At 43.3% G+C, this 11146-nt stretch overlaps 1 protein-coding gene across 1 annotated transcript; it reads right to left on the reverse strand.

Moving 5' to 3' along the window:
• Positions 1-8950: 8950 nt before the first annotated feature.
• LOC147439112 (uncharacterized) lies at positions 8951-9502 on the reverse strand. The gene has a single exon (XM_086484248.1). It carries the CDS (start codon positions 9454-9456, stop codon positions 9169-9171), a length of 288 nt encoding a protein of 95 aa, XP_086340374.1. The 5' UTR covers positions 9457-9502; the 3' UTR covers positions 8951-9168.
• Between the last annotated feature and the right edge of the window lie 1644 nt (positions 9503-11146).

Consider the following 11146-nt stretch of genomic DNA (forward strand, 5'->3'; position numbering starts at 1 on the left):
CTCTCAGCAACACCATTTTGATGAGGTGTATAAGGCACTATAAATTGGTGTTTTATCCCACGACTAGCCAGAAATGCATTAAATTCATGAGACATATACTCCCCCCCTCGATCTGAACAGAGGGTTCCCATAGTACATTTCGAGACATTTTCAGCCATAGCCAAAAATTGTTTGAAGCACATGAAAACTTTGGACTTCACTTTAAATGGAAATACCCATGCATTCTTGGAGTAATCATCAATGAAAGCCATGAAGTAAAGGTAATTGCCCAAGGATGGAGTTTGCATGGGCCCACAAACATCACTATGCACAAGCTGCAACTTGCATGTGGCCCTAACTGAACCATCCTTTGGAAAATTCAAGCACTACATCTTACCCAAAATACAACCTTCACAAACATGTTTGACAGGTGCTTCATGACGCGGCAAAGAAGCAACCAGATCAGATTTTGCAAATGCAGCAAACTAGCAAAATTCAGATAATCAAAGCATGCATGCCAAAGTTTTGCATCTAAAAATAGCCCTTGAATCTACAACTGCATTTGAAAAATTTTGTCCACACTTGTCATACAAAGTGAGGTTATATAGCCCACGGCACAAAAGCCCAGATGCAACAATCTCATCACCAAAACTGAGATCATGAACTGTATATCTGTCATCCACAAATTTGACTACAAGTCCAAGTCTAGCAAGTGCACATACAGACAAAATATTCTTCTTGATCCCAGGTACATAAAGTGCATCAACAAGTGTGAAAGAACTACCATTTGCAGTAGTAAGCACAATCTTTCCAACTCCTTGAATCAGATAAGAGGCATTGTTGGCACAAGTGACTTGCTAAGAATCTTGTAAGGCATCAAGAACAGTCTGCACAAGGGAACTGTCTGAAATGACTTCACCTACAGAAATATGTTGCTCATTGATATCCTTGACACCAGCAAGGAAAGTGTCCATATCATCTTCCTCTTGCATAATCTTTGACTCGAGCTCTTTACGCAACAAAGCAATTTTAGCCTCATTGCGACTTGCATAAAGACCTGCCAAAATATCCCAAGCCTGTTTTGTAGATTTTGCTGAACAAATGTGAGGAACACTAGTGCGCTTCACAGAAAACGCAATCAATGCTTGAGCCTGTGCATCCTTTACATCCCAACGAGATTGTTCTACCGTAGGCAAAACAACTCTAATAGCACCAATCCTTCAGCAAGACCTGCCACATCCTCAACATCGCCTACATCCTCAGAACTAGGGCGTACATCAATGCCTGCACAATATTCCAGATGCCCTTTGACACAAGAACATGTTGCATCATGTAAGCCCACATAGGGTAATTTTCCCAATCCAATCTGTCCTCAGCAACAAACATCTTGAACACATATGTGTTGTTGTCAACCATGGTAAATGCTGCAGCTGATGTGAAAACTGCCCAAAAAGAGGAGAAACGAAGCGGGAACAATACGTGCTATATAGCACAAATCGTAGAAGAAGGCAGAATTGTGCAACGGCCCAAATTGAAAGTGAGGTACTGGTACCGATCTCCATGGCTTCCTTGTAGGCTGCCAACCATTCGGGATAATCTCTTTGAAAAATTCTTCCATCAACCCACACTGCTTTGTGGGTTCCTCGATCCTTGAACTTCAAAAATTATTGTCTGACTTGTGTCTTCTTTCTTAGAACCATGGCGAAATGATGCAACAACACTTATGCTCCGACTCCATGACTTATACATCAATGATGATCTCAGGCTCTTCTTCTTCAGAAATGTCTCTGGAGGGTGTTCCTCGAAACACTTTCAAACCAAGAAACATGGAAAACATTGTGCATTGACCATGGGTTAGGCAATTGCAATTTCATCGAAACCTCATTATTTACATTTACCTTTTAATGACGGAAATGACCATACGTTCTGAAAGACAACTTTGAACACTTCTTTCCAACTTGCTTAAGAGACGTTGCTTCATGATTCTTAAATACACCCAATCCCCTAGCTTGATCGAAACATCCTAACGATGCTTGTTAGCCTGGCGTAAGTAAGACTCATCAGCCTTGCTTAGCCGAAGCTTCACACTCTAGAAATCTCATCCAACGCCTGACTTTCAGCATTGGCATTAGGCATTTGACTAACCGAGCAAGTCAAAAGTGACTGGAATGGACAACCAAAAGCTGCCTCATAAGAGTTAGACCAATGGCAGAGGAAAAAGGTCATTCAAAAATAGTCTGAACCAATGGGAGATAGAGCTTCCAATGAGACTGCTGATCATCAAAAGCCAACTGATTGTAAATCTTTTTCTGACCATCTGACTGTGGATAAAAAGCGATGAAAATTTCAACTTATCAAAATGTTCAAAGAGTGCGCGCCAAAAATTGGACGTGAACTTAACATCCCTATATGAAACAATTGATTTTGGGCAAACCACAGAGGGGGTACCAATGCTTTATGAACAACCGTGCTACATCTTGTGCGGGGACTGTGGCCTTACAAGGAATCAACATGCAGAACTTGTTAAAAACGGTCAACAATTGTCAAACATTGAGTGTTCCTTGAATGCAAACTAGGTGAAAGGTTAATCACAAAATCCATGAAAATATTTTAAAAAGGTCCATCGGGAATAGGTAGCGCAAGCAAGAGGCCTTGCTGCTTACCTCGAGGAGCTTTTACCTTTTTGACAAATAGTGCACTGTGTGACATAACGAAACACATTCTTTCACATTTTAGGCCAATAAAAGAATCTTTCTATTTTTTTCCACAGTGGTGTTCGTTCCCCTGTGCCCACCCGTGAGAGAGTCATGTGCATCGTGCAATACGGACCACGGTTGTCCTGAGACAGGACAACACAGATAGACGGTGACGAAAATATAACAAACCATCACGAATGAGATAGTTGCTAGGCCCTTGGGAAGTAAGAGCCTACAACCATTGCTTACCAACTTGGAATCTGCGTACTGGTTCTTCATGCTGTCAAAAGATACACCCTGAAGAGAAACTGTGGATCTTGACTTAAGAGCCAGGATCTATCCTTTGCAACTTAACGCATCTGCAACAGGGTTAGCTTTTCCAAGCACATACTGAATCAAACCTTTAAGTTGCTCAAAAAATTGTGACCGCCGTGCTTGGCAATCACTCCAATGTGCACTAGGCATAGACTGGAGCCACTTGAGGGCGTCGTGATCTATGCGAACTGTGAACTCTCTACCATACCAAAAATGCTTCCAATGCTTAAGAGAGTGAATGACAGACAACAGTTCTTTATCATAAACTGAATAGTTCTTTTCTGCACTATTGAGCTTTCGACTAAGGAAACAACTAGACGACCGTGCTGCTGAAGCACAGCGCCTATGGCGACATTGCTCGCATCCGTCCATACCTCAAAGGGGTCATCCCAAGAGGCAAGGATAAGACACGACGCTTCTGTCACCGCAACCTTGAGAGCTGCGAAAGTCTCCGGCAAATCTACACGCTGTCGACGAGTCTTTACCCCTTTCAAAACATCTGTCATGGGTACGGCAATGCGTGCAAAATTCTCTAGGTGTATGTGTGTTCATCTTTCTTGATGATATCTCATTTTTTCTACATCGTGGGAACAACATGAAAAGAATGTAGAAAGGGTACTAACCTGTTTGGATGAGTGTCAGTTGTACATTGCAGCTAAGAAATCTGAGTTTTTTCTCACTGAAGTTACTTATCTGGGTTATATCATTTCTGTAGAACACGTCAAGCTAGACCCTGCGAAGGTGGAACAGGTACGTGATTGGGATTTGCCCAAAACTGCATATAATGTGTGTTCTTTTCTTGGTTTATGTTAAGCATATAGTTCGCACAACCATGCAACGGTTAAATGTACCCACGGGACCTATTAATCCAAAAGGCATGACTACATATTCCCATTGCCCTCGCTCTGTACGAAAAGCGATCTTGAAGATATCGCCCTTGAATACCCTTACCTGATGGTATCCAATTTTGAGATCAACCTTACTGAAAACCTTTGCCCCATTGAGTCTATCGAGGATATACTCAATGCGAGGCATCGGAAACTTGTTCTTGATAGTCATCTTGTTCAATGCCCTGTACTCAACACACAAACGAGACGAACCATCCTTCTTGCGGACAAACAAAATAGGAGCAGCAAAAGGACTTACACTTAGACGTATGATCCTCTGGCCACCGACTCAGTGAGTTGCCGCTCTTAACTCACTCAAACGATAGGGAGCCTTACTGACACGCTGTGCCCCCTCCGTGAGCTCGATGCGATGGTCCTCCGCCGCCGCTCGGTGGGAGATGGGGTGGAAGATCATCCTGCAAAAAGAGATGCTTAAACTTGGTAAACAAGGTTGAATACCTGTCTGAGCTTGAATACTCTAGGTAACTCAAGCAGCATAGATGAATGCCGCTTGTGCTCCTCGTCGTAATTCACGCTTTGCCTGCACATGAGAAATGAGAGGTAAAGAATGCAAACCCTCCTCAGCACAAATGATCATGGGAGAGTCACTTTTGGCATTTAATATGAGAGTATTGTCCTCCCAATCAATGAGAGGATTATGCTCACGAAACCATCGACACATCCTGAAAGAGGAGACACAGCAAATTTCCTACGGAAGGCAGCTTGATGAACTGTAAACAATACATCACGGCACTCTTGCATGATGAGAGAGTCCATACCGGGAGCAAAGTCAGACACCTTGAGAGGAGATGTCTGACTAACCTCTAGGCGGGCTCTCTCTACAAGAGAGGCACTAATCACATATACAAGAGAGGCACTAATCACATCATGTATACTACCTGGATCAAACAATATGCCAAAACGTTGACCCTTCACATGACCATAACACTTCATGAGAAACTCATCAAGGTGTGTACAGAAACATGTGATTACTCAGATTGATTCATTAAAGTGCTTGCGGTAGCTGTGGGTTCTTTAGATGGGGCTGTCTTAGGACAAACAACTTTAATGTGACCCTTGACGTGACATTGATAACAACAACCTTCCTTAGCATAAATGACTTGTTCTTTTGTCGTTATGTATCCTCCTGTAATTCCTTTTGCGGCTTTTTCATCCGGGGTTAGCTTGGTTTAGCAGGTGTTTTAGCTTTACCCTTAGATTCATTTTGTGAGTTCTTTTCCGAAGGATTAGAGGAAGATTGGCTAGAAGAGTTAACATTCTTACCATTCTGAGGGTTCTGAGAAGTCTGAGAGGTACTTTGAGAAGTCTTGTTCTCCTTAGGCTTTCCCTTATTGTGCTTCATCTCTTGTGCGAGAGGAATCGCTACCGCCTTGTTGAGATCGATTGGATCGAGTACCTCGACATCATACTTGATATACTCGTCCAATCCATAAAGGAATGCCTCCTTGCGCTCATCATTCACCATCCACAATCCCACATCGAGAAGGAGGTGCATCAAATCAACCCCGAAGGTGCCTCTTCCTAAGGAGTTACCGCGGTGATTTATCGTCATCGAGTCATTCGAATCTGTATTGAGGTATTGCATTGTGTATACATTCCATTTACGCAATCTAAAGAAAATACCACATCGGCAACAATTGTGGAGGGTCCTTGAGAGGGTTGGTTGGGACCCCATCAGGTGTCGCTCTCTTCTTCTCTCTCTTTCTCTCTCCCTTTACACATTTCTATTGCATTCGCTCAGCCCCTCTCTGCAAGGGAAAGTAAAAGGAACATTCATTGAAGCATAAAGCATTCACTAACGCAAGAAAGAAATTGAAGGATTTGTGGAAGTTTAACACTTGATCTTCACCATATTCAATTCCGTTGCACCTAACAACAACTCTCATGAGTCATGAGAGCCTTGAAGTTCACTTTTTTCACATGCACTTTTCTTTGCATGATACCCGAAGTGGATTGTAATTTGTAACCAAGGATGTATTTTTTGATCTGTCCTATAGGTCAACTTTGGCCTTGACAGGTCTCTCTCTCTCTCTCTCTCTCTCTCTCTCTCTCGTCACCACACCTTCCCCTGCACTTTGACATGGTATCAACCTAGGCTTGCAACAACTAGTGGATCCGGAACATGAGTCATCCCTGTTGGAGGCTACCGTTGGTTAGCAAGCAGGGGGCGAATTCCGGCTATGTTTTCGTTGTGGAGTGCACCCTTATACCAACATTTTTGCTTCAAGAGGGGTTGCTCTGTCCTACACTGTTTTTGTCGTGAAGAACCCTTGTGTACCTGCGTTTTTCGACCTGTTTTTGACCAAGTGTTGCTGATTTTCAGCGTGGAGTTAGACAAGATCCGGGCTGTGTTTTGAAGAGTAGGAGGTGATTTGAGTGTGACGATTTGTCAGCCAGCCAATTAGAAACTTTTGTGCAGCAGAGGGGACTGATTTTGAACCAATTCCAGCCAGAGTTCCTACCCATTGGAAATCCCTTTCGACCAGAGGCTGCTTGCAGCCTTAAAACTCGGTTTGCACCTATCTACGGTGGACATACGACATTCTCTCGTGCCTAGCATCAACCCGATATGTTGGAGATGGACAATGGAGATATGTTGCTATACACCGACACACAGACTGGTTTTTCTAACTTTCATTATGACTGCATGCTCTTCTCAGGCAGATGTGTTTAGTACTAGAGATGGTTGTAACTAGTCTATACCCTTGTACCTATTCTCTCGGAAGGTGATGAGTTCTATTATATCCAACAATATGTGGCCTTTGGGAGTCAAGTGGAGAAGTTGTTGGCCAGAGGTGGTGATGTGTTGTCGTTCTTGGAGAAGCTTGTCATCTAATTCCAGTTTTGTACGTATCCCCTTGTCACCCCTATATGGTGGCCTTGCATTCTTGTTCGAAAAGGAGAATCATTGTGTTACCTATTCTTAAATGGAACAGCTAGATTGATGATAGAAAAGCGTGGCCATTAGGGGATGCACAAGGGGGCAGAGAGAGAGAGAGAGAGAGAGAGAGAGAGAGAGAGAGAGAGAGAGAGAGAGATGCTCTCAAGTGGTGGACATGGCGTGCAGCGTTGTGCAAGGCGCAAGGGCAGCGGCCTGGTGGCGATATGCGGTGGTTTTGGTGGTGGCCTCGCTTGAAGGTATTGCAACTACCTAATAACCCCAGCTTTATAGCCTGAGGAGATTGGTACCTCTTGCACAGATGTCTAGATATAGCAGAAGTAAAAGGCAAAGAAGTAATATACTTATTACTTCTCATGCTGGTGAGAGATCCAAGGAGGAGGTGATACGGCGTAAGTGTGGAAAGCAGGGGCATATTCGAAGGGATTGCTCGAAGAAATCAAATTCTGATTGGAAGTCTACTAAGGTGGCTTCACTTGCACCTATTCCGACCTTTACACACTCGGTTCACCTACCTTCATCTTCATCAAGGACTCACAAAGACTTGCAGATGGATAGCACTCTTGCCAGATTTATTTATCAACACCAGGCCACTCGGTGGCTCCTAATTCCTTGGTACTCGGCATAGCCTAAAGGACCTATTCAATCTTTGAACGATGGTGTGGCAGACCAATCAAAGGTTGTATATCTTTGTGATACTCAAGTGCACATGTTGGCTTCTAGCATTGTGAGTCGGACATTGAAGCAAGATGGCTCGACTAGTTCCCAGCGAAGGCATGGCCAATCTCCTACTTTTCCTATAACCTATAGCTATTAATGACATGCCCACACGGCATGGTGTACAAGTGGTGGAGCTCTCGCGAGTACGGCTGACACAAGCTTTCGGAGCCTAGCAGACACTAAGGACACTTGCACGCACTTAGTTGCCATTGGTGGACTGCGAAATTATGTAGAGAGGTGTGCTTGATGGATGGTGGACTTGACTTGCAAATTCCTCCTTCGCTCTTGGAGGTCCTAACCAGTACAACCTTTACAAGCTTCTGGAGCCTAGTGGACACTGACGGTTGCACGCACTTAGTTGCCATTGGTGGACAAGGTTGTCTACCCTGGTGCTCTGCAAAATTTTGTAGAGGTGTGCTTGATGAAGTGGTGACTAGACTTGCTAATTCCTTCTTCACTCTTGAGAGGTTTGATCAAACTATTGAACTAATCAAACCTCTCACCCCTAATGTTGGTCAGCCTATGCACCAGCACACAATGCCAAGACCCGACTGATAGAAGTGACATCCTCTCCTTGACCTTTGAAAAAATCCGGATCCATCCAATAATACGCTCTCATCATAAGTGTTGTAGCTTGTAGTTCAGGGCTTGGCAAGGTTGCAAATGCCCCTGCATGAGTGCTTTTGTGTGTGCTCGCGCATGTGTGAGGAGGGGGGGGGGGGAGGGGCGGACTATGTAAAAGAAATGTCTAGAACATCTATCCCTCACTAGGCCACTGAGATGCATGATGATGGAAACTAAAGTCCTGCTGCTTATCCTCCACAAGCTCTCAACGAACCCAACAAACAATCCATGCCAAGTGAGGGCATTACATGTGACCTGTTGCGCTTCAAGGTTCCCAATGTGATGCGGAATTGCAATGTCAAATCACCTTTTTTTTAATGAATCTGACTATCCTCACCATTGATTTTTACTACCACCATTTCACAAAGAGACAGTTATACAGGATAGAACAAAGGTGTATAGAAACAAAGGGCAAACAGGATAAAAAATGCTTAAGAAGAACAAGACAATAGACTCATTAATGCAACAAGAGATAAAGCTCGCTCACATCTAGAACCATACATTCGCTAGGATCTGTGTAAACTATCCATTTACTTTTGACACAATCTTGATACCCAGACATTCAATACTGTATGATCGCAGACAAAGCTTCTTCATGACTTTCACAATGTTTCAACCTTATGCAATCACTTGACACAGCAGGAATGCAAGGAGCTCCTTGCTTTGTGAAATCTTGAAAGTGAGCCCCTAGCAGATACATTACCATCTTTGAACCTTAAGACTGGATCTATTCATGGTCCCCTTACAATATAAACTTACATAACCAAGGCACCAGATTTCCATTTCACTACTTAGGCTGCCCAGACATGTGACGCTTCCACAAATGCTCATTAAAAAATTAGGGAATTAAACACACAGTTCTCCACATACACCATTGTCACTCCAACAAAAAAGCAGAAGCCTTTCTCTTCAATGAGAGGAGGAGGAGGTTCGGTAAAAAGGAAAGTTGACAAAGCTACCTTTCTGTGTTCTGTTGATATGCAAACAACAAGAAGAAAAACCTTCAGGACTATGTCTAGGATGCCAATCAGAAGACGATGCGAAAAAGGGGGGCAGTGTTATCAGGGGGAGGTGCAGGCAAAACCTCCCAGCGGCAAGGCTCCAGATCATTGGACACCGGGCAGTATCCTGCAATTGTTAGGCGCTCCTCACCTGCTGCACTTGCAGAGCCAAACTCAAAAACGCTCGTCTCTGGAGGAGACTGCTGCTGCTGCTGTTGGCTAGAAGTGACAGTCGAACTAGGGTTTGCAGGAGCGCCCTCTGCTTCCCCCTCCTTGGAAGCTTTCTTCTTGCGCCATCCTCCAAACAGGCCCATATTTGCTGTCGCTGCCTTGCTTGTGTTAAGCTACAAAATGTCCAACCAGCCATATACACTTTTTAGATTTTATTTTGGGAAAATTACCAAAATACCCCTCTAGTTTGTGGAAATTCCCAATTAACCCCTCACATTTCAAAAATTCCCAAAATACCATTGTGTCTATTTTGGTTGGATTGTTCAAGATTTTCTACTCTTTATTCCTTTCCGACAATTGAGATCCATTTTCGAGTGGGTAGCATGTAATTTGTCACAAATTACCTCACAAAAAAGGGCAATTATGTTTAAAAATAGTGAAGCAATTCATCCTCAAAGCCTACATAACCAACTTAAATTCTAGTTTTAGTATCTTGTATTGATAGACAATCAAATATTTTATGAAGAGCTACAAATGTTTTTATCTTTGGAGAAATTTAATCTCAAAACCAGATTTTGGAAAACTTGAAGGGCATTTTGGGAATTTATGACAAAATGTCGAGGGTAACTTGGGAATTTTTGAAATTTGAGGGGAATTTTGGGAATTTCCATAAATTAGAGGAATATTTTGGTGATTTTCCCTTTTATTTTTTATTGAGTAGGGTAAAGGAGCGAGCAATTGGAGCCCTTAATATCCTGGGTCGTTGGCTTCCCAGAAAAACCTCCTCCAATAATGAGTCTCATTCCAAATCGGAGGCGATGAAATTGCAACGCTTCTAGCTTCCACTAGAGTCCACCATTTCAAGCAAGGAAGAGCGCAAATCTGGGGTCTAATTGTCACGTCTCTGCTGCAAAAACCTGCATCGCGAATGGTACCTTGTAGATTGCGAGCAACACCGAAATGTGTTTTCTTGTGTTAAAAAAAAGGGTCAATTACAAAATTGCCAAGGGGGTAAATAGGTTCGTAGTTGACACCAAGGCTTGAACCCACGCCCAAGCAAATGAGGTTAGGACAAATCCTCACTATTGTAACCACAATTCCAGCATGCTTGTACGTAATATGATGTTACAAACTACTAAAGAAATGGGGGGCGGCTCGTCCTTAAAGAGGGGGCCGTCTCATAATTTTCTCCTTTACCCTAGGAGATTTTGCAATTGGTTTCTGAAGTTAGTGCGCACCCATTACCTGGAAAAGTCGTAAAGGGAATGATCATGGAGGGTCCCCGATATCATCACTCGTAGTCTCCTTTTCTCAATTTTCACAAAGGAGGAATGGTGGAATACAACCTCCCTTTATGACCTAATATGAAAAAGGACGAGAGTTTCTTCGTGAGGATAGTAGCGGCTACCACTTAGGCCTACTCTATCGGTGTTATCGATGGTAGTGGCAATGTCTGCAAAGCTAACTTTCGCAACAATTGTTGATTTGTAATGGTGCACAAAGCCTTGGCTGAACATGGTGGTTGGCATAACCTTGGTGACTAATGCCAACGATGCAGATTTGCGCTCAAGTTTATGTGATGAGAGAAAGGTAAATGGAAGGAGGATTTTTTTTGTAAAGAAGGGGCCTTGTGTTGAAGCTGTTGATGGTGGTGAAGACACAACAAAACATGGGTGCCCTACACCTTGCTCCTCAAGAACAGCTGCTTGGTGCTGGTAGCACTCCATCAATTCTTGATATTGTAAGCTTTGTTGATAGTAGTGCCAGTGCTGGTGGTGGACGTGGTGTTGTTGCTACTACTAATGTTGATGGTGATGATGATGGGAGGTGGCA

Source organism: Adiantum capillus-veneris, chromosome 16 (genome assembly GCF_014529385.1).
Source record: "Adiantum capillus-veneris isolate H3 chromosome 16, ASM1452938v2, whole genome shotgun sequence".
Taxonomy (NCBI): Eukaryota; Viridiplantae; Streptophyta; class Polypodiopsida; order Polypodiales; family Pteridaceae; genus Adiantum; species Adiantum capillus-veneris.